The 24,737-nt window shown below is 37.2% G+C and overlaps 2 protein-coding genes across 4 annotated transcripts; both read left to right on the forward strand.

Annotated features, from left to right (window-relative positions):
* The first annotated feature begins 10,907 nt into the window (after positions 1–10,907).
* LOC149202777 (uncharacterized) lies at positions 10,908–11,629 on the forward strand. Of its 2 annotated transcripts, XM_089400036.1 has the most exons (3): positions 10,908–11,029; positions 11,134–11,199; positions 11,284–11,629. In XM_089400036.1, the coding sequence occupies exons 1-3, from the start codon at positions 10,915–10,917 to the stop codon at positions 11,394–11,396; spliced, it is 294 nt and encodes a 97-aa protein (XP_089256162.1). In that variant the 5' UTR covers positions 10,908–10,914; the 3' UTR covers positions 11,397–11,629. The 2 variants fall into 2 exon arrangements, with proteins under 2 accessions (XP_089256162.1, XP_089256161.1); XM_089400035.1 differs by having other exon boundaries at positions 11,134–11,629.
* Positions 11,630–18,630: 7,001 nt separating this feature from the next.
* Positions 18,631–19,352, forward strand: LOC149202778 (uncharacterized). 2 transcript variants are annotated; one of them, XM_089400038.1, is made up of 3 exons: positions 18,631–18,752; positions 18,857–18,922; positions 19,007–19,352. In XM_089400038.1, the coding sequence occupies exons 1-3, from the start codon at positions 18,638–18,640 to the stop codon at positions 19,117–19,119; spliced, it is 294 nt and encodes a 97-aa protein (XP_089256164.1). In that variant the 5' UTR covers positions 18,631–18,637; the 3' UTR covers positions 19,120–19,352. The 2 variants fall into 2 exon arrangements, with proteins under 2 accessions (XP_089256164.1, XP_089256163.1); XM_089400037.1 differs by having other exon boundaries at positions 18,857–19,352.
* Positions 19,353–24,737: the final 5,385 nt, after the last annotated feature.

A 24,737-nucleotide genomic window follows, 5' to 3' on the forward strand; every position in this document is an offset into this window, starting at 1 on the left:
TAAGCTAAAGCAAGTTCCCGGTTACAAAGTGGTGCATGCATGTTGTTGTTGAGGTGCCAATGGTTGAAGTTGGCAGCTGGTGCATGCCCTGCCATGGGTGGTGCATGTTGTTATCAGTTGTCGAGCATACGGGTGCGGTCGAGCATACGGGCGGTGATGGCATCTTGATAAGAGGACAGCTTCCGAACTGCGTGGGAGTTGATTAACAAGAACCGCTTCTGCCATGCCTGCGAGTTGATGGCAAGCTGATGCATGGAAGTTGGCATATTGATAAGAGGACAGCTTCCGAACTGCGTGGGAGTTGATTAACAAGAACCGCTTCTGCCATGCCTGCGAGTTGATGGCAAGCTGATGCATGGAAGTTGATGGCAAGCTGATGCATGGAAGTTGATGGCTTCAATAACAGAAGCGCTTTTGCCATGCATGCAAGTTGATGGCAGATTGCAGCAGCTAATAAATGTCATGAAAGCTCTGGTAGATTCCAGATTCTAATTAGAAAATCCTATCTTTGTTGTAGGCTCTTTATTGCAGGCTTCGATTCACAGAGGCATTCTCTTCCTATCTTTGTTGCAGGCTCTTTTTTGCAGGCTTCTTTTCGTAGGTAATACCTGTCTTCCAGCAACATTTCCAGCTTCTGTCCTTTTCCTTTTTTCTCATAGTGGTCAGGCGTGCAGTGCCAATACAGATATTGTATTGGGTAGGCCAATCCAGTTGTACATGAGGTTCCTTACTACCTGCAACATACAAGACGCCAGCGTATTTGTTGCTATGTGGTGAATGAGCAGAAAATGAAATTTTTCAATTCAGAGTAACTGATGCACTTACCTAATAAAGCTTGATCGAGACTCTTGTTCTCAAAGTACTCAAAGACCAAGAGCGGATCATCTGCTTCTAGACAACATCCATGCAACTTTACAAGGTTCCTATTTCGCAGTTCAGATATTACAGCAACTTCATTTATGAACTCGCGTTTCCCTTGTCTAGATTCAGAAGAGAGTCGCTTCACTGCCACCATTTCACCATAGGCAGATAGGCCTAGGACCAGAGAGATGCTGCCCGGCCCACCCAGGAAGCTTCATGTCTCTTTCTTGTGCCCACTCTTTCTTCTGCCCGCACCCTGCACCATCGGATGCTGGAGAGAGAGAGTTTCATTCTTTCTCTACATCCACTTCGTTGCAACTCCATGACACATTTCATGTTACTTTTGTGTCAGTAAATCTTATATCTTAATTTACCACTACTATAATTTTTATAATGCTGTTGATATCAGAGTACATACTGTGACGCTATTTCCTCAGTATATCCTATGTAGCATTGACGTGCGTAAGCAAATCCACTTACCCTTTGACCTTGGAGCAAATGCACCGTAGGAATTGTCCTATCCATGTTCGATGCAATATCTTCTACTACTGTTAACTGTTTTAAAGGAATCGTTCAATCCAAGTTCTATGGAATATCTTCAACTATTGAATATTGCTCTTTCTGTATAGTATGAAGAACGGATTTTCAAAATACGACCGTTAAACTTTCATAATAATAATAATACACACATAGTCGATCAATTCATGTAATCTATATCTACGACACACATAGTCGATTAATTCACGTAATCTATATCTACGCCGACCTACATACAGTCGGTGAAGCTATTCTGAAGTCACGTGTTTGTAACTGCGCAATGTGCATGTCCCCTTGAAGATAAATATGTAAAGGAAATGTGAGCTTTTATTTTCAGAAGTTCTATCTTCTCCTTCCTGATTCTTCTAGGAGGCTTTGTAATTATCCGACTGCACACAACGAAAAAAGATCATATCTTTCGGTTTGGTTTACCCTTCGGCGCACGTAACTGAAAAAGGCTCCTTAACTACAGCTGCTTCTGACCATATCAAGCGATCTAGTATCTTCTTTAGAGTGGGAAACAGAGTGCATGTCCGATAGCGTCCGAGGTATGATTCAGTAACAAATACCCCAAGAAAATATATAAACAGTTCCAGTCCACTTGCTCATGTCCCAAGTATGATTCACTAACAAATACCCCAAGAAAATATATAAACAGTTCCAGTCCACTTGCTCACATTATTTGCTGCCGATGCATTGCTCTGATGAAGCACTCTCGTCAAGAATAGAACCAGGTTTACACCCACCCCAAAGCCTGAAGCAAGAAGCTCAACTGCGGCAGCTGCTGTGCTTATTAAAAAGTCAGAATGCCTTCATTGCGCAAGGTTAATTTGCTTACAGATGGACGCGGGCCTCCAAGGAAACCGCATGCAAATTGACATGCAACATGTTCTCAGGGAAGGGTGGAACGTGTGGCTTGCATGCAATGTAATGGTGTTGGCATGGTGCTGGTAATGCATTGCGTGCTCAGTTCTTGGTCCAAGTGGGCACAATACTTTTTCTTTTTAAACAATGGACTAAAAGACCTTATACCATGCTCATGCGATATTTCGAGATTAAACCGTAAGATGCACCCCATATTTTATTGTGCCGTCTGGAATGAATTTTAATTTAGATGGAAGCTTTATAATGTGATCTGTCCATCCAGCCAAGACAAGATCTTCATTTAACATCGTAGAACTATATAGTAGACTGTGCACGACAAAAAAGATCCCACGACATAGTCAAATGTAGACATTTTGTACGTAAGAAGAAGTATGCTGGGTATAAGATGCTAGTTTTCAAAGTGCTTCAGTGGGCGCCTTTGGAAAAACCTGGGCGACAGGCAATATAATAGGTCAATTAAGAGATCACATCAGAGGTCATAGAATGCATACCTTACATTCCACGATCCATAATGGAATTGCAGAACTTTGAAACCTATCGATGAATATCGTGCATGTCTCCTATTCGGTGATTGTGATTGGAAGTCATCGGGTTGTTGCAGTTAGCGGATGTTTCGCACGATCGATAACAGAATAAAGGAACTTTTAAACCTCGCAAGAAGCATGATTCATTCCTCAAATCACTGTTTGTTTTTTAGTAATTCAAAGTCATTTGCTTTTTCCAATGGGAGGAGGGAGAAAGTGCCAGATTCATAATATTTAGTTAGAAAAGTACGTTTTGCATGAGGTAGAACCAATGTCATGCCAGGTCATTGATGGGAACGACCCCGAATTCCACCTCTAAACACTCTTCTTTTGCCAGAATTTGAATTCATACTTATGCAAGGAACATCACCAGGAATGCCACCCGTATGGTGATTTACCTCCATTATATCGATGAATTACGGATACAAATTTGTTACATTAAAAATGTACCAAACTTTTAATACATTTATTGAAACTTTTAATACATCCATCTTCAATAAATGTGTTCCACCAGATGCAGCAAGTTCCAGAAGCAGGAGCAAGGCCACCACAGAGGTTATAGACGCTGGGACAAAAGGAAGGTAGCTCGTAAAGTAAGACTTCCATGGATGACACAACGCTGCTCTAATTAATCTGCAAGTTCCCCATACTGTATTTGATTTCTGACATTTCCACGAGATATTGATAGTTTTAGTTGTCATCCCTAGTCTCAAGTTCGGTCTGGGCACAAAGTGCAAATACTAAATTGAAATGTGTATTCTAATTCCTTCTCATGTCCGCTTTTAAAAAGATCTGTTTCATCTTCAAATCCACCGTCATTGAATCACATCTCAAGGCTTCTACAAAAGATTAGGCAGTATACAAAATTCACAGGAATACAAGTGGTTTTGTGCTTTTGTGCTTTTGTAGCTTAAACGGGCGGTATACAAAAGTCAGAGCAATCTAAGCAGTTTTGTGCTTTTCTGTTTTTATAGCTGAATTGGTGCGCGTTTTGTGCTTTTATGCTTTTATAGCTGAATTGGGCAGCACACCAGTATACAATATGCAGAGCAATCTAAGCAGATTTGTGCTTTTTTAGTTTCATTGGGCAGTGCACAACTCCGAACCCATTGCTAATTCTCTTTATTGACTATATTCCAGCCGCCTCTCTCCAATCGATCCTACCTACTCTCGGCTAGTGGCTTTATCGTTGCTGAGGCAACCTCTCAATCAGGTAACGTAGCAATGTAGTGGATGTAGAGAAAGAATGAAACTCTCTCTCTCCAGCGTACGATGGTGCAGGGTGCGGGCAGAAGAAAGAGTGGGCACAAGAAAGAGACAAGAAGCTTCATGGGTGGGCCGGGCAGCATCTCTCTGGTCCCAGGCCTATCTGCCTATGGTGAAATGGTGGCAGTGAAGCGACTCTCTTCTGAATCTAGACAAGGGAAACGCGAGTTCATAAATTAAGTTGCTGTAATATCTGAACTGCGAAATAGGAACCTTGTAAAGTTGCATGGATGTTGTAAAGTTGCATGGATGTTGTCTAGAAGCAGATGATCCGCTCTTGGCCTTTGAGTACTTTGAGAACAAGAGTCTCGATCAAGCCTTATTAGGTAAGTGCGTCAGTTACTCTGAATTGAAAATTTTCATTTTCTGCTCATTCACCACATAGCAACAAATACGCTGGCGTCTTGTATGTTGTAGGTAGTAAGGAACCTCATGTACAACTGGATTGGCCTACCCGATACAATATCTGTATTGGCACTGCACGCCTGACCACTATGAGAAAAAAGGAAAAGGACAGAAGCTGGAAATGTTGCTGGAAGACATGTATTAGCTGCGATAGTAATATTTATTTACATTTATGTAATATTCGAAGTTACAGTATGATCATGAGCTGTTTGCTGAGTGTTATTATTTTTTTCAGGATGTTATTACCGTAATGGAAGAATGTTATGCCTGTAATGACATAGCCTTTCGTATAGTTAACTAATATAATACCAAAGAATGAATGAATTAGCTAACAGGAATGGTTTACTTACTGATGAACGAAGAACATGGGCTATATTCTCGGAAGCTTGCCAGACTATAGGACTCACTATGTGAACTAAGCAAACTATGCCCACTCAACTAACGAAGCTAACAACTGGATCAATAAGCTAAATTGAGGCCAATGCGACTACGAAACAGGCTATATTCTCGGAAGCTAAATGGGCTAGATAGAGTGGTACTATGCGAACTATGTGCAGGGACTAGCTGCGATGCAGCCTCCCTTGTTTATTTACAAAAGCAAGATCGTATTAAAGCGGAAACATTTGAAGTTTGAGTTGAATACAACTTGTGTTATTTATTGAATAAGAATGTCGATTCATTTTGGTGTATTAGTATGAAATTTTACTTTATCATTCACAAAGAAAACGAAATATGAATTTACTTCACATGACAAATAGAGCGAATTAAGGTGTGTAGTAGGAAAAATAATTGTTAAATCCATAAAGCATTATTGAAAGAAATCAAAGTCATTAATTGATTAAGTACATTGTCATGAAAAATAAAAATTTAAAATATTCAAATATCGAAGAACTCGAAGGAGCCGCCATTCTCAATATCTACATCTCTCTAATTAAATGAAACTAAAGCCATTATTTTGTATTCAATGCTAAAAATCTTATTCCACTCACCATTATTAGACACTCAAATTTAAATAACCTTATTTCATTTTTCCTCAAGTGAACTTTTGGCACCATATGATTGCCCCTTGCAATGAGTGGAAACGTATTTCATTAGAGGAAGAATAATGCATCTTCACTACCCATTTCTTATCCATGTTCTCCGCATCAAATTAATAGGTTAATAGGTTATCGTATATGTCCATTAACCAAAGTATGATCTCATTTCATACAAGTCTAAATTTAGAAAGATAACTTATAGGTATTTTAGGTTTTTCCAACCTATGTGAATAAATATAAATTTATAAAGATACAAGTGCTTTATTTTTCTTTAAATTTTGCAATACATTGTAAACCCCAATTAATAAGTTATGGCATGTGTCCATTAACCAAATTATGATCTCATTTCAAGTAAGTCTAAATTTATAAAGATAACTTATAGGTATTTTAGGTTTTTTCCAACATGTATAAATACATATAAATTTATAAAGATACGAGTGTTTTATTTTTCTTAAAATTTTCCAATATATTGTAAAATTCTAATAATAATAGTGTTGCATTTATATCTAACATACAAGGACAAGAGATTTATGCTGACACAAATAAAATTCTTTTTTTCCCAAATTTAGAATTAAAGTATGTAGTTTCATTTTATTATCAACGAAAAAACAATGGAAAATATATAAGTTCCATTTTATGTTCATCGTAAAAGTCATTCAAGGGGAAATATTTTATTTTTCATAAGTTACATTATTTCTAGCAAGGTTAAGTTTTAATAGTGTGTTTGTTTAAGTGATTCACATCTCCGTTTTCATTTTCAACAAATATGAGATTGACATGGATAAACCTTGAATCAAGAATATAATCGTAGATAATAGACCAACACTTTGGCTAGGAATCTTAGTGATTCGACAGATAGAGATACTTACATAGGAATATTTGATGTTTATCATTGTCGTAGTTATATTTTTGATGTAGTAGAGAATTAATTACCCATATCCCTAATCAAAATGGGGAAAAATGACACTTTCATGTTTTAAAAGCTTGACACTTAATATGAAAACAAGTGATCTAGTGTAGGTGATGCTTAATATAGATTTTTCTAAAATAGTTTATAATTGATGGATTTTGGGAGTTATTCTAAATAACCTGGATATGCAACATGCATGCAGATTGTTGTCTAATAATTTATATTCATGTTTTTAGAATTCAGGAAGTGGTTCAATCTAAGAACATGATAATTTACGTTGCAAGCTCAACTTTCATTAGGGTTGTGTCATACTACAATGAATCCTTACTTGGTTCAAGAAGTGCTTTGTAAAACAAAAATATGTAAAAATTGATTTAATTAATGTTTTTAATCATTCCATAATCATTTTCTTGGTGGGTAGCTCAATTTCTAATTGCAGTGATATGAAATCATGGAAACTAAGATATTCAAGGTTTAATGCCCCTGTTGTAACTCGATCTACGAAGAGGAGGATAGGTCATATGGCCCAGATTTATAGTAGTAGCCATCGGAGTTGACCTAGTGTTATGTGACTATGCACCTAACTCGATTATCAATTCCTATCAGGTGAGTACAAGACTGAACTTCCTGTCATGCAAGTACGAGACTAACAGAGTTATCGATTCATGTGATTGGGAAAAAATCAAAATTACATAATAACAATTAAGGGGATGTTAAGATCCATATAAAACTACTTCTTGTAACAAAGTCACATTCATATAAAGTAGAAACAATATGATATTAAGATCATATTTAAAAAATAAGTCATATTGTATGAATAAAACAACTTAATCACTAATATAGAAGAGAACCAATGCCATTATATCAAATGAATTCGTCATAATAAAATAATATCTTTTACATGACTAATTAAGTATCTTTCTGATAATGTAACAACCATTCTTGTTTAATTAGAAATATAATATTTTAATTAGGTCTAAGTTAATAGTCAGGTTTACTAACAAAGTTTATGCTACACAAGGTCAACATTAAATGTTTGAAGGTTTAGAAAAACAGATAATATATCCAATTTCCTAATGAGTTGACATTGTTGACATCAACTTCTTAATTTACACTTAACATATGACATGCTCTAAATACTCTAATGTTTCCATGAAATTTCTCACGTAGAAGTAAGTTATATTTGGAAGAGGTTTTAATGTTGGAGAAAGTTTAAATTTGAGTTTTATTTTTTTTAGAGAAGCACCATTTTATAAAGATACTTTAAATTTAAAGTCAATTTCATCCTAATCTTTCTATGGAAACCCTCATTTCCTCTCTAATTGATAAATTTATGTTTGAATCACTTGTGAATTGTCATTCAAACTAAGTTAAGAGACAAATCCCTTATTGCAACAAAAATAATAATATAAATCTATGTTATATAATAGTATAAAGATGACTCAAAATTAACAAGTATTGCAAGGAAGCATAATCCCTACCATTTAAGATATGTATATATGTATTGCACAACTAACTCATCATAGGACTATATGAGGAGACACGGTACCATCGTTCAGGTGGTTATTCTCGATGTAATGATACTTTGGTACCATCCTTCAAGTGGTTATTCTAGATGTAATCATATCTTCTCTTATAATACTTCCAAAATAAAAATGGTTTCCTTTTAAAAATTCACAATATTTTTTGAGCAATTAAAAATTCACAAATTTTTCTTTTAACAATTACCTAAACCAAATAACACTAATGTGTAAATTGATTTCTTCCTCACCTTTAATAGAATCCTAATTTATCAAAAATTCCTATACCACTATGTTTTTTTCTCACTACCTTCCATAGAGCCCAAGATATCCCACTTGTACCCTCAACATAAAAATATATAAATTTATTAATTATAACTAGACATCAATTCATTTAATTATTCAATTTATCGAGAATTCATTTTATTATTCAATTTATCGAGAATTGTTCTGGTATCAAATTGTATAGAATAAATGGCGCCAAACGGTACTTTAATTTATCTATTTATAGAGTGCAGACATAGGATTTCACTACCTTCCATAGAGCCCAAGATATCCCACTTGTACCCTGGACATAAAAATATATAAATTTATTAATTATAACTAGACATCAATTCATTTAATTATTCAATTTATCGAGAATTCATTTTATTATTCAAGTTATCGAGAATTGTTCTGGTATCAAATTGTATAGAATACATGGCGCCAAACGGTACTTTAATTTATCTATTTATAGAGTGCAGACATAGGATTTTACATTCATGTGGGATGTACATAGTAGCAAATGGGTAGTGATTTATCATGTCTCTATCTAGCACAAATGTTTAAAGGTAATGTTTGGGATGAGCTTTGTATAGATAATAAAGAAGTTGATTTTGGATTGCTTTCTTTTAATAATTTACCACGGTGTAAGGGAAACTATTTTAGAACATTGTTATTTGGTGACATAATATACACCAAAATACAAACTCAACGATTATACATTGATTAAACATCTCCCATAAGCATAACTCTAAAGTGTAGTTTTATCGAAGCAATACAGAGAATGGTGTAATGCCAAACATGCCATGTTTGTCCTTAGGTCGTGACACTTAAGTTTCAGACATACTCATAATCTATAATTCAAAATTTTCGTTAAAATGAGCAGAACTTTTATTAATGTAAAGAACTTTATCTTCAACATTATTTTGCTGTTACATTTTATCAAGCCGACATGAAAATCACGTAGTGTGGTCCAAATATTGCTAGAAATATTTCATTAACGTACACAATGATTACAGAAAATATGCCTCATCAATTTAATATTAATATCAATGAAAATTTTAGCATTCTGTAAAGATTTTCGCCCAAGTCGCATAATGATTCACTAGAAAAGAACTATTTCATAACTCAATTATAAATGCAACTTTGAAAAGAATTATCGAATAAGACGGTGCACATGACAGGTATCTTGCGGCCTTGCTGCTGCCCAATGCAAATGAGAATAGAAACCAGAAACAGCTTGAGGCACCTTATGGGAGTACGGGCCTGTTGCTTTTCCATTACCTAATCCCAACAAACATTTGTTTATTTCAACGAGAATAGAAAAAAATGGATTGTTAGTGCAATTTCCATGGCTCTCAAAGTAATGAATATCTTCCATAAAACCTGCAGATACAAAGAGTGGAACCCAAATTGTATGAAGGTACAGATATATTTGGAGCAAGCACATGAAGCTACAGATATATTTGGAATTGCTTAAAGTAAATCTTTATACAATTTTCATATTACTTATAAACCTTTGGAATTGCTTAAAGTAAATCTATATACATTTTTCATATACTTATGAAATTGCAATTGTGTAAAGGAAATCCAGTATACAGAGCAAATCTATGGGTCAACAAACGCTACCCATAAAATGAAGACTTATAATGCCAAGGTGAAAAGCTCAGATAAGCGATTATACAAACACAGCCCCTAAATTATGTTTCTGTTGGACAACGAAGTACTCTCACATATGCAGATTTCAGATCTCAGTCTTCTTAGTTTCTGAATCATATAAAGAATATGGTTATCAAGTGCATTAATTATATGATGACAAACAATATGTTAAGCGCACTATACGGCCACTCACGGTAATGGGATGCAAACCCAAAATTTCAACAGAAACAGGGTAAAGAATGTTCCAAAATGCAATTACACAATATAAAATTTTGCGTTCCTCGAATATGCAAAGACAAGTCAACCTCCTACGTAACAATTTGACGTGAAAGTGTTGTGAAAGCTGCTCAAAGCGAGGCTGATTATTTGATAGGTCCACTCTCCGCAACTCAAAATTGTAGGAAGTCTGCTATTGGAAGCAAAGAGAGAATGAGTAGGCTGTCGTCCTTCAACAGGATACTGAAAGCTGTCCTGTCACACCCACTTAAATGTACATACAATTTTTTTAAAAAAAATACACGCATAAACATTATAACCATTAAGTTCAAGGTTCATCATATTAATAATTCCGTCTTACCTACGCATCTTATACCTTATCATTACACAGTTGGCACGCCCTTACATTAACATATATAATCCTTGTCCACATATGTCATTGACTGTGTTTAACTTCGGGTCTCAGTTGTAACTTACCACGCGGCTTCTCCCTGTCAGCATTGGGGTTTGGTTTATGTATTGATTATATGTTATAGCTGCCGTAGATGTTTGAACGTTTTGTATTAATGGGCGTGGCCTTCCATGGTCCCGCCACAGCACTCAACTGGTGACAGCTCTTTCCAGTCTTTACTGTGAACCGTCCTTCCAGGGCAGGTGGCATGGCCTGGTTACTCCAGCCATGTGACACCTTGGAGAAGCCAACATTGATTTTTCCGCCAACAACTCCCGCCATACTTCGACGGTCTAGATCTTTTCTGGAGATCGGAGGGCGGAAATTCTATCAGGGTTTATCGGTGGTATTTATGTGGCCATTCACCGTGTTAGATCATTTGATGTCCGCGGCTAATGCGGCTCGGTCACTGCTTCTGCTCAAGTTCGTCTTCCAACCATTCATTGCTGCAACCTGCAGTGCTCCGGAGCTGGGTTTCGTTGCTATGAACCTTACAGGTAATCATGGTGTCTTTTCGTTCCTCGACTTATGTTTGCTTTAATGGTTAGCTATCTCTGAGTTTTCTTACCGCCATTTACATTTTCTGTCAAGTTTCATACAGTTGTTTGGCTGTGCTCCGGGCGATCTCCATATCGACTTGTGCTGCAACAATCTCCTAACACCCCAGGTAAGGATCCTCGGCATTTCAGAGTTTATTTGTTTGGAGAATTTCAGGTTTACAGTCATGTAATCCTGGTATGGTCTCATGCAGATCAGGTTTTCACTGAGGTTTTCCATCCGCTTTCGGCTTCTTTGTTAAGAACCCTCCATAGTTGGCCACGGCTTAATTTAAGTTGTGAATGTGTCTATCATGTTACAAGTTAATGACTGTAAAGGTTTCTTGGGTTGATTATACCCACCTGTTCTCTTTTTGCTTTGTAAATATATGTATACAAGTAGCCGCCTAGCGGCAGACCTTGGATTCTTGACGGTTTGCATGACCCAGATCTGGCCTGCACGCGCGGATACAGTCATGAACATTTCGGGCTCGTTCCCTTACACAGTGTATTGATATATTTTAATGATTATTTTTACTGTCGATACAGTTATGAACATTTTACAGCCCTCTGGCATCTTCACTGTTGTATCAGGTTATTTTCGTTTAAAGTCCCTTATGCATGAAGCAGACTTAGGGTTTGTAACTGTACCGCTGTTGTTCTTTGTTGAGCGGATTTTTACTTTGGTTTTGCTTGGTTATAAAAATACTCTTATGCTATAATCCTTGCGTGTTAATGCTATCATTGCTTAGTTCGCATTGACATATCTTTGGTGAATAAATGAGTTTTAATGAATAATCCCCTTTTCCTGTGAAAGAGTGACTCTGAGTGCTGGACTTCTGCTTTTTCACCTAGTCATTAGTATTATTCTAATGCATGCTATTACAGTTGCATACACAGGTTTGCTTTTCAATAGACTTATATAATGCATGTTATTACAGTTGCATACACAGGTTTGCTATTCAATAGACTTACGTCCCCTGTTTACTCGCATGCACAGTTTCTTTCTCAGATTCAGTATGAGTAAAAGATATTATCAGTTCATGCCTCGACTCGGGTAGCAGAACGTCTCTTATACTGTCTGCATGCTATAAATCTGCATATATATAAATAATTTCCCACAGTAATCGTTAATGTTATAGCATTTGAGCTATGGTTATTCTTCTGTTATCGTTATGGTTATCGTAGCACACAGTTTGTAGTTTATATGTGTCTGTATACAGGAAATGCTATGTCTAGGGTTTACCATCGGCCAGTAACATAGGCCCAAAGACTTGTTGTCAACCCTTGTCATAAGGTGAGGCTCTTGGGTCTACTGTCCAAAGTTCTCTGTACAGAACCTTCGGTTGGACATGCACGGTTTTTGTGTTAAAATTGTTTTTAACCGACTTATCCTCTCGCTTACCGTCGGCATCTTTCTTTGTTTCAAAAGATGCAACCCTTACTCGTTTGCAGCCCCGGCATTCCCAGTTTACCAGATATAAATTTTACTTCCGTTTAATAACCCCCTTCTCTAATAACACTGGGGTCGTGACTGCTACACTGTAGTCCGTCCCGAAGCAGGGTTTTCCTAACCCGTGTTCAACTTATTTTTATACTCAGTTTATTATTTCTGTCTGGTACTAACCCAGACTGGTCCACGACAGGACAGTTCTTACTTAGTTTTTCCAAATGCAATATCCATGCTATCTTTCACAGCATTGTTTAGGAAACACATAATCTTTTCCTAATTAAATCACTGTACTTTCCATACACAGTATATAATTTATCAGGGACTACTAGTTTGGAACCGTACCTGATTATCTCTGTCATGAATGGTTTTGCTCAAACAAAAAGTCACCTTTATTTCTGCTCTCCTCCCAGCCATGAGATCCATCCTTCAGACGGAGTTCTCCCCCCGAGCTATCCTGCAGGCCTCCAGCCCTCAACAGGGATTAGTGCACTCCTTGTACCAGGTTATTTGGTCCTCACCAGACGTAACCTTGCTTTTCTTTTTCTTCTTTGCTCTTGGAGCAAGATTGTCTTTCCTTCTGTCTGTCCACCCCCCCCCACAGAATTCCCTCAGTCAGGACCTTTTCTCTCCTGAAGGGTAGTTCCATCAGTTATCTCAACTGATCATTTTCTTTAAGATTCACCTCTAAGAGGCTGCCAGCAATTCCAAGAAAATATTTAAATATAATTATCAAATCAGAATTAGTTTGCCACAGTTTTGTTTAAAACATAACAACAACTGTATTAGTCTTTTTACCACAGTAACTTTCAAATTTACATAAATCTAGGGATGTTACATACTCCCCCCCTTAACAGGAACACCGTCCTCGGTGTTTTTCTTTCATTGAGAACTTGCGATTTTACTCATCGTATTACCATCTAAACCACACAAAATGTGATCCTTTCCTCTTGAAATCAACGATTCCATTCCAAGAAAAGACGACAAACAAAAATAGTAATGATATAGTCATAAGAAATATCATTAGTTATAAGCATCAATAGTTGCAAAAATATGCAACTTCTAATTGCCACCACGTGGCCCTTATTCATTCATGATAACAATTCTCTGTATCTACTTACCATTACTTACCATCTGTTCTTGAAAGTCATGAATACCTTCATGTAAACATTAATAGTGGTTGGACAACTCTTCAACCTTCCATGGTAAGTAACTCCTGTAATATATTACTAATAATTCAATCACATTAGTCACTATATTTTGAGTCAAATGAAATACTTTTGACTAGCAATCAATTGCAATGTTAGATGCTTTCTAAATCACAGTACTTTTACAAGTACTTAAAGAGCACTAATACTAATCATCAAATGATAAATCACCGTTCCACGTGCATACTGAACGAATTCTTACCAAAGACATCCGCAAAGTACTTCGAGAAGTACCAAAAGAGCACATAATTCTCTAATCATCAAAACAGTCAATCACTGCATCAAGCAAAAACTGTCTTAGCTCCCACTAAGATGTTCACAACATTAATAATACAATAAAGGAGTTAAGTTTTTCCAATTACTCCTTATAGAGCACTAAGCTCATTTCTTGTTAAATGTGCATAACATATTTCACACAACTATACATAGAATTTATTTTCAACATATCATATAGCTGAGTCATTCATTTCTTTAGCTATGAGCACCATAATAGGCTAAAGAATTCCCAATCCATGGAAATTGGTTCTCACAACCAACTCGAGTCATTTTCACATCCAGATAGTTTCTTTGATAGAGACCTTACCAGGTCTAACATAGAATCCCACTGGCCAACCAGCTCAAGAATTCTAGGGAGAGGAGATCTGGGCAGACAAGTACCATCAACCCTTCCGGGCAGGTAGCTGCCATCAACCCAACTCCGGGCAGACAAGTACCATCAACCCCTCCGGGCAGGTATTGCCATCAACCCAAGCACTTGCAGGTCCTACTCGACCGCAATTGTACTGGTCTCGCCAGTAAACGCCATCTGATCCTAACCAGACATAGCGTACACAGGAAAATTCTTTTCCTCTTATGCCATCTGATCCTAACCAGACATAGCATGAATATTTTTTCTTTTAATACTCTTTCTCAAAGTAATTTGCACAATGAACCATATGAACATTATCATTAGCTCAATAGACATGCATGTATACCATGCTTTTACACTTAACCCCAACATGGGTCCACAACATCAAGATTGATGGGAAACATATCCATCATACATGTTGTATGCATGCAAATTTTCCAAATAACATAATTCATGCATATCATATAACATCATTCTTTCTCATTTATAATTGCATTTCACATTGCAACAATTTATGTGATGAGTTTTCTTGTTGCCGTTAAGCTACCACTACTTAATCCCATCAGCAACGTTAGTTATAAATATGCATCAGTTAACACCTATTCCATTTCCAAGAATGTTCATGCATACAATATTTTCATGTATAAAAGCATATGCAAATACTCATTAATGTATAAATGTCAACAACAGTTGAGTTAATACTCTCAGCATTCCCAATTTTGCCATAGTCTGTTGTTCCAATTCAAATCATCATTAATGGAGTATTATCTTCGTTTACTATGGCTAACTTTAGTCATGCATTGTTAGTGTAATTAAACATAATTTCTCTAACATACAAGAACATAACTCTTACGTCACAATGACTAATCTTTGTGCATACTATTGCTTATCCTATAAGCCCTTTTTTAATGTATGCAACACTTATTCCCTTCACTAGAAGACCACCATCATTTCATACGACAAGCCACATGCCTCTTTCTTAAAGGAAGTCATTTTAATCCTCATTTCTCTATCTTCCGATGTGAGGATTTCTCAAGATTCCCTTTCAAGAAATTATTAAAGATATCTATCTTTAGGCATCAAAAAAAAATTCAAGATACAAAAACAAGGTTTACTTATCCTTTAAGTATCAAAATCACGCAATCAACACAGCTCATTCAACAAGACAATCTCTCCAAGAGATTATTATTTTCAAGGAAGCTAGCATGACCACTTCCTCTAAGTACACACAGACTCATAATTCCAAAATCAAAATAGCTACCAATATGCAAAATGTGTTCTCCTAACACAATTACTTTACTTTAATGCACATAGTTCTTTTCATGCAACAAGTAAGGATTTTGGTTCTTGTATGGACACTATTCTAATGTGTCTTTAAGGAAAGAACCTCTATTTTTATTTTCGAGAAAATTCTCATAAAATCATGCATCTTCATACATGAAGTATGCATACTCTTAGGAGGAGACGATATTTATGTATATATGTAATATATTCTTTCCTCAAGAATTTAGGGATGAATATCTATGTGCCTAGAAGCACATTCTTAGTTATCTTTTATCATGCATGTAATGCATAGTCATATCACTAGAGCTTAGAAACTAACTAGAATCATAATGCAATTAGCATATACATATATAAATATATATATTTTCCAAGAAGCTTTTATCAATTAAAGATACATACTTTAATTCAAGAAAACTCGGCCACCTTCCATGCTATGTCCTCAGGACATTTATATGCCTCATCCTCTTTCTCAAGAAGATTCTTTGGCTATATTTAGCAAGGATTTTATTCCAAGAAAGACAACAAGAGACAAACATTTCTCTCACAAGACTCACATGTAGTCCTACTAGGAGGAACTACCTATTCTCTTACTAAGAAGCATATAAAATAACCAATTCTTTTACTGCAAGTATTATCATATTTTCTCTACCAAGAAAACATATGAACCATCAATCTTTAACTGCATGCCTTAACCCATTTTCTTTACCAAGAAAAATCTATAAAAGAACCATTCTTTTATTGCATGCATTCAAATACTTTCTCTACTAAGAAATCATATAAAACATTCATACATGTTCTTCAAGTAAGTGAACAAGACACTTATCTTATTCTTGCGTCAACATGCATAACTAACAAGTTTAAACCACCCTAACCGGAAGCAATTGCTCTACTTATGCAATTAGAAGCATAATCTCCTAAGTGTCACACACGCACCAAAATTACCACTTGATGCTAGATGCAACAATTATCATAACAATACTATGTGTCCATTTCCGAATAATGACTTCAAGGAGACATTACGAAAATCATTAACAGAAACACACTATAGATATCATTTTCCAACTCCTTAAGCATGGCCAAGGAAATACTCACATGCTCATCGAGCACTATCTAGTCGTCCCCAGACTTAGAGTTTTCTGCAAGATTCTGACACCCAAAGCTTGCGCTATCTGGTCATCACCAGACCTGGCTATTTCTTTTCCATCTCCGTCTGTCCCTACAGCACGGTCTTCTTCCTTCTCCTTGCTTCCTTTTCCTTTGGAAGCATCTATAGCTGGGGAAGGTAGTTTAGAGTTTACTGACAATTGCATTAACACGGGTAGTCTATTTATGAATAATTATCGCATGTAATCATACCTGATTACCAGGAATGGGTCCTCGAAATGTTACCCACTGAACATGCCTCTACTCTTAACTTCACACTAGAATGCAACATGCATAGGAAATTCATCATTCCCATAGTGGAGATAAATTCAACCATCATTAAATCGAGGCTCCAATGATTTTTATCTCTCAACAAGTAATGATTAACACATACCATGCTAATGGATTTCAGATGATTAGAAGGTAATCATCATTAAAACTATTAGGACATAAGCATATACTATTCATCATGCATTCTCATGGTGAATAAAATTAAGAACTCTTCTCATAAACAACTAGAACTATAGCACAGAGAGAGAGAGAATCTTCACACACACATTCCATGCATGTGACATCAATCAACTTCACTTGTTTACGGATTGTAGCAATCTTAGTCCAATTCAATTAATGCATATAAGTTTTATGGGTTAGTCATACAACACTAACCAATCTCAACTACCAATCATCTTCATGCATCCATGACAAGACTGAATCAAAGTTAGTTATGACAATCAAGTCTCGCTGCTTGACTCATTGCATGTTTTCAATATCTAAAGGGGTTCTTCTAATGTCCTTTTTAAAACAATTTTTCATCCTATTCAAGGATGTTCCCCCTGATTTATATTCATGCATTGGCTTATTAAGTTTCGTTCATTGTAATTTCAATCTAGTTCAATTTATGCATGGTTTTTATGGCCATATGTGCAAATCAAAAGTTGGTAGTTGGTGGTCACTTCCTCAATGAGTGTTCACTATTGTGCTTAAGCGTAATGAGTGTTCAATTTTGTTTGTAAGTGCGACAAAAGTTTCATTGTCTTTTATCCTCATCAGGAATCCAACGTTATGAACGTAGTTATGTAACAACTTATTACTTACTTCTCAAAGAAGTTATAAACATGAATCACACCTGTCATGCCAAAAGTAGTGTATGAAATAAATGAATATGCGAATGATTAAACTCATACCTGAGTTAATGCCTACTGATGGCGTACCTCAATATCCTTTCCGCCTACCAATTCCCAAAGGCGCCAGTATTGCAACCTTTAGCTCTGATACCACTTGTCACACCCACTTAAATGTACATACAATTTTTTTAAAAAAAATACACGCATAAACATTATAACCATTAAGTTCAAGGTTCATCATATTAATAATTCCGTCTTACCTACGCATCTTATACCTTATCATTACACAGTTGGCACGCCCTTACATTAACATATATAATCCTTGTCCACATATGTCATTGACTGTGTTTAACTTCGGGTCTCAGTTGTAACTTACCACGCGGCTTCTCCCTGTCAGCATTGGGGTTTGGTTTATGTATTGATTATATGTTATAGCTGCCGTAGATGTTTGAACGTTTTGTATTAATGGGCGTGGCCTTCCATGGTCCCGCCACAGCACTCAACTGGTGACAGCTCTTTCCAGTCTTTACTGTGAACCGTCCTTCCAGGGCAGGTGGCATGGCCTGGTTACTCCAGCCATGTGACACCTTGGAGAAGCCAACATTGATTTTTCCGCCAACAACTCCCGCCATACTTCGACGGTCTAGATCTTTTCTGGAGATCGGAGGGCGGAAATTCTATCAGGGTTTATCGGTGGTATTTATGTGGCCATTCACCGTGTTAGATCATTTGATGTCCGCGGCTAATGCGGCTCGGTCACTGCTTCTGCTCAAGTTCGTCTTCCAACCATTCATTGCTGCAACCTGCAGTGCTCCGGAGCTGGGTTTCGTTGCTATGAACCTTACAGGTAATCATGGTGTCTTTTCGTTCCTCGACTTATGTTTGCTTTAATGGTTAGCTATCTCTGAGTTTTCTTACCGCCATTTACATTTTCTGTCAAGTTTCATACAGTTGTTTGGCTGTGCTCCGGGCGATCTCCATATCGACTTGTGCTGCAACAATCTCCTAACACCCCAGGTAAGGATCCTCGGCATTTCAGAGTTTATTTGTTTGGAGAATTTCAGGTTTACAGTCATGTAATCCTGGTATGGTCTCATGCAGATCAGGTTTTCACTGAGGTTTTCCATCCGCTTTCGGCTTCTTTGTTAAGAACCCTCCATAGTTGGCCACGGCTTAATTTAAGTTGTGAATGTGTCTATCATGTTACAAGTTAATGACTGTAAAGGTTTCTTGGGTTGATTATACCCACCTGTTCTCTTTTTGCTTTGTAAATATATGTATACAAGTAGCCGCCTAGCGGCAGACCTTGGATTCTTGACGGTTTGCATGACCCAGATCTGGCCTGCACGCGCGGATACAGTCATGAACATTTCGGGCTCGTTCCCTTACACAGTGTATTGATATATTTTAATGATTATTTTTACTGTCGATACAGTTATGAACATTTTACAGCCCTCTGGCATCTTCACTGTTGTATCAGGTTATTTTCGTTTAAAGTCCCTTATGCATGAAGCAGACTTAGGGTTTGTAACTGTACCGCTGTTGTTCTTTGTTGAGCGGATTTTTACTTTGGTTTTGCTTGGTTATAAAAATACTCTTATGCTATAATCCTTGCGTGTTAATGCTATCATTGCTTAGTTCGCATTGACATATCTTTGGTGAATAAATGAGTTTTAATGAATAATCCCCTTTTCCTGTGAAAGAGTGACTCTGAGTGCTGGACTTCTGCTTTTTCACCTAGTCATTAGTATTATTCTAATGCATGCTATTACAGTTGCATACACAGGTTTGCTTTTCAATAGACTTATATAATGCATGTTATTACAGTTGCATACACAGGTTTGCTATTCAATAGACTTACGTCCCCTGTTTACTCGCATGCACAGTTTCTTTCTCAGATTCAGTATGAGTAAAAGATATTATCAGTTCATGCCTCGACTCGGGTAGCAGAACGTCTCTTATACTGTCTGCATGCTATAAATCTGCATATATATAAATAATTTCCCACAGTAATCGTTAATGTTATAGCATTTGAGCTATGGTTATTCTTCTGTTATCGTTATGGTTATCGTAGCACACAGTTTGTAGTTTATATGTGTCTGTATACAGGAAATGCTATGTCTAGGGTTTACCATCGGCCAGTAACATAGGCCCAAAGACTTGTTGTCAACCCTTGTCATAAGGTGAGGCTCTTGGGTCTACTGTCCAAAGTTCTCTGTACAGAACCTTCGGTTGGACATGCACGGTTTTTGTGTTAAAATTGTTTTTAACCGACTTATCCTCTCGCTTACCGTCGGCATCTTTCTTTGTTTCAAAAGATGCAACCCTTACTCGTTTGCAGCCCCGGCATTCCCAGTTTACCAGATATAAATTTTACTTCCGTTTAATAACCCCCTTCTCTAATAACACTGGGGTCGTGACTGCTACACTGTAGTCCGTCCCGAAGCAGGGTTTTCCTAACCCGTGTTCAACTTATTTTTATACTCAGTTTATTATTTCTGTCTGGTACTAACCCAGACTGGTCCACGACAGGACAGTTCTTACTTAGTTTTTCCAAATGCAATATCCATGCTATCTTTCACAGCATTGTTTAGGAAACACATAATCTTTTCCTAATTAAATCACTGTACTTTCCATACACAGTATATAATTTATCAGGGACTACTAGTTTGGAACCGTACCTGATTATCTCTGTCATGAATGGTTTTGCTCAAACAAAAAGTCACCTTTATTTCTGCTCTCCTCCCAGCCATGAGATCCATCCTTCAGACGGAGTTCTCCCCCCGAGCTATCCTGCAGGCCTCCAGCCCTCAACAGGGATTAGTGCACTCCTTGTACCAGGTTATCTGGTCCTCACCAGACGTAACCTTGCTTTTCTTTTTCTTCTTTGCTCTTGGAGCAAGATTGTCTTTCCTTCTGTCTGTCCACCCCCCCCCACAGAATTCCCTCAGTCAGGACCTTTTCTCTCCTGAAGGGTAGTTCCATCAGTTATCTCAACTGATCATTTTCTTTAAGATTCACCTCTAAGAGGCTGCCAGCAATTCCAAGAAAATATTTAAATATAATTATCAAATCAGAATTAGTTTGCCACAGTTTTGTTTAAAACATAACAACAACTGTATTAGTCTTTTTACCACAGTAACTTTCAAATTTACATAAATCTAGGGATGTTACATGTCCGTTACCAGACTATTCAGAAAATGATTCTTTTTACTATTGGAAGCAAAGAAGCAAAGAGAGTATGAGTAGGTTCGTTGTCTTATAATATTTGTGGAGTTGTAGTTTTATTAATGCACTGGGGCCAATCCAAAGTTGGCATAAACTGTCCCAGCATTAATAAAACCATACTTCAATCGAAAGTTGCCATAAACAGTCCCAGCATTAATAAAACTATACTTACAGAAATATTGATTGCCCTACAACACCATATTGATTGCCATACAACACCATACTGCTATTCGGAAAATGGTTCGTTTTGATTGTCGTTTGCTCAATTTTATGGGCATTCTGATGGCTTCCGAGTGCCTTAGAATCGTAGAACTTTTTTGAACAATAGCGGCAAGGAAAGACACGGCCCTTAGAGCCTTCGGCTGAGCCTCTATTCTTGGAAACACAAACCTTTAACTCTGGCACATCATTATGGCCTTCCTTTTTTGCTTGGAAGGAAGATGCCTTTACTTGGCGGTCATCATGGCCGGAATTAGTGTAGTGTTGAGTGAGATCCACTCCAAACAGTCTTCTTCTTATAATCTGTTGAAATTGTAATTTCCAATTGCAGGTCGAAACCACACAGTTTTTCCCTTGCGATGCGATCTGATCGCAGATCGCATCGTTGATCCCCTTACCTTATTTTGCTCCCTTTGTTTTCCTGCGATACGATCCTACGATGCAATCTCAGATCACGAATCTTAGCCATTGCGCGTCAAGCCTCCGCCCTGAGTTCACGATGCGATGCACCTGAGCCATGGCAGATTGCACCTTCTGTCGAACAAATCTCAGCCATCCATTTGTTTAATCCAACTGCTCATGTTCAAGTTTGCCCGATTTTTAGGCACGCGAAGAAGCAGGTTGCGATCCAGCTCTTGCACATTGAATTCTCAGCTACCGCAGTTAAAGAGCAGCTCAGCCAAGGACGAGAAGGACAGCCTCGAGCAGTTTACAGCATGGGACTCTATTTTTGTTCATTAAATCATTCAGATTGAATGAGAAGACCGCCAATTTGCCAGTGAAGTAATTTAATGAAATTTACTACATTTGTAGAACGCTGGTAAAAGGTCTTTAATTTTATTGTTTTTTTATCCATGGGAGTATGGGACAAGAAAATGTATGTAAGTTATTTTTGTAGATATATATGTAATGTTCATGTGTTCGTTGAATGAAAATTTTAACCCACGCAGCAGCGTGAAGAAAATTTTTTCCAATGTAAAGAAATGGGACAACAGTGTAGAGCAGAAGACACAGCACTGTAGAAAACAGAGATTGAGGAAAAGACGCAACAGCGTGGAGAAGAACAATGTAATGGGAATGCACAGCAGTGCAGAGTAGACGCAGCAAAGAAGGCACAACAGTGCAGCGGAATAGACGCAACGAGGTAGAGGAGCACAGAAAAGGAAAAATGCACAGCAGTGCAGATTTGAATGTAATTTGTATTGTGGTTGTCTGCTGTGAGAGAGGGTAGAAACGCAGCATCACAGTTTTGTTGTTTGCATCTGAAATGCAAGTGAGGCACAACAACAGTGCAATTGTAATCAATGAAGGGGAGCACACAACAGTGTGAAGTTTTGGTTATTGTCCATTGTGAAAACAGGAGGAAGATCTATTGTCTTTGGTGAATCCCTCTGTCAAGAGGAAGGTGGTTTTCAGCATAGATTGGTGAATCTCTCTGGTTAAAAGGAAGATGCTCTTCAGCATAATCTCTGGTGAATCCCTCCATGTGAGGAAGATTCTTTTGTAACAGCAGTTGTGAAAATCATTCTATGTGAGGAAGACGTTTAGTAACAGTTGGTTTATTGTAAATGAATAGAAGTTTTTTTTCTTCGTTGTTGAAATTCTATCTTCCGCAAGATGAAATTCTGTCTGCAGCAAGATCCTGTGTTAAAGATCCTGTGTTGTAAAACAGAGTATTATCCTCTGTTCAAGTGATTTTTTTTGTTGTTATGGAATTATCAGAAATTCCTAACAGAGTATCATTCTCCGTGCTGTGTTTGTTTTACTTTTGGAATTTTAGCAGAAAAATTCCCAACATTATATCAGAGCATTGTTCTCTGGTCTTTTGTGTTTGAAATCACCTGAAATATCCAACAAGTGGTATCAGAGCTGGTCCAGGCTCTTTGAAGGCGTCAAAGAAGTTGAAGGAAGGATTTTTTGTTGCAGTAGCTTCTCCAGCAGCGTGAAGGCTTAGGCAAAAGAATCCAAGGTATTTCTCACTTATTTTTTTAAACACACAGTCAAGTATTTGAAGCCCAGTTTAGAGCGAAAGAATGGCCAGCACCAGTAGTAGCATGGGTATGCAACTCCCACTATTTGATGACAAAAATTATGACTATTGGGCAATAACAATGAAAGCCTTGTTTTCTTCCCAAGACTTATGGGAAATAGTTGAAAATGGTTTTAAAGAACCAGCACATGAAATGAGTTTAATAATCTAACTCATGCAAAGAAAGGTAGCTACAAGAAGAAGGATTTAAAATCCCTCTTCTTCTTGTATCAAGCAGTGCATGGAAGCGTGTTTCCAAGGCTGGAAGTAGCCAAGACATCCAAAGAAGCATGGCAAACTCTTAAAACAACCTATCAAGGCATGGAGAAGGTGAAGACAACAAAACTACAATTGTTGAGGAAAGATTTTGAGAATCTATGCATGATGGAGTCAGATAATATTGACTCATTCTTCACACAAGTAATCGCTCTGGTCACACAGATAAGGTCTCATGGAGAAACTCTTGAAGAAAGGAGGATTGTGGAGAAATTATTGAGGGTCCTACCCTCAAAGTTCGATGTGATTGTCACCACCATAGAAGAGACAAATGATCTCTCAAACTTTTCAGTTGATGAACCTCATGCATCACTGATAACGCATGAGCAGAGGTTGAGCAGAAATGAAAACTCATCTCTAGAGCATGCCTTTAAGACCCAGATGTCCTTTGGAAGAGGAAGAGGTCAAGGCAGAGGAAACAAGAGAGGAAGAGGCAGAATCCAAAACAGAGGTGGAAGAAATAGTCCAGCAAACACTCAAGGAAGAAGCAGCAATCCAAATCAGAACCAAGGCCAAGATAGCAGCCAACGAAATCAACAACATCATGCTCAAGGACAAAGATATGATAAATCCAATGTCCAATGTTATTACTGTAAAAAATATGGGCATTATGCCAATGACTATAGGAAGAAACAACATGATATGAATAATAGATCTAGTGCAAATATTACTAGAGAAAATATCAGCCAAGATAATGTGTTGTTAGCTTGTAACATGGCTGAAACAAACAGTGAAGATATATATGGTTTCTAGACTCTGGTTGCAGCAACCATATCACAGGAAACATAGCCTTGTTTTCTGCTTTAGATCAGAGTGTGAAGTCACAAGTCACACTTGGGACTGATAGTAAAATTTCTGTTATGGGAAAAGGAGAAGTAAAAATATTTACAAAGAAAGGAGAGAAGAAAACCATAGCAGATGTCTATTATGTTCCTCGAATGAAGTGTAACCTCTTAAGTATTGGACAGCTTGTTCAAAAAGGTTACAATGTTTTCTTTGAAAATGATGTATGCACCATCTTGGATAGAGCACCCAGCAAACAATGTATTGCTGAAGTGAAGATGACACTAAACAGGATGT

Source organism: Pinus tabuliformis, chromosome 2_1, assembly GCF_031772625.1.
Source record: "Pinus tabuliformis cultivar Carrire ecotype Pingquan chromosome 2_1, CPIR1, whole genome shotgun sequence".
NCBI classification, from domain to species: Eukaryota; Viridiplantae; Streptophyta; class Pinopsida; order Pinales; family Pinaceae; genus Pinus; species Pinus tabuliformis.

What these genes read in the sequence shown, in the direction of transcription:
- LOC149202778 (XM_089400037.1), top strand. Translation starts at nt 18,638, where the DNA reads ATGTCCGCGGCTAATGCGGCTCGGTCACTGCTTCTGCTCAAGTTCGTC. An exon ending in CGTTGCTATGAACCTTACAG is followed by an intron (nt 18,753 to 18,856) that starts GTAATCATGGTG and finishes AGTTTCATACAG; the next exon opens with TTGTTTGGCTGTGCTCCGGG.
- LOC149202777 (XM_089400035.1), top strand. Translation starts at nt 10,915, where the DNA reads ATGTCCGCGGCTAATGCGGCTCGGTCACTGCTTCTGCTCAAGTTCGTC. An exon ending in CGTTGCTATGAACCTTACAG is followed by an intron (nt 11,030 to 11,133) that starts GTAATCATGGTG and finishes AGTTTCATACAG; the next exon opens with TTGTTTGGCTGTGCTCCGGG.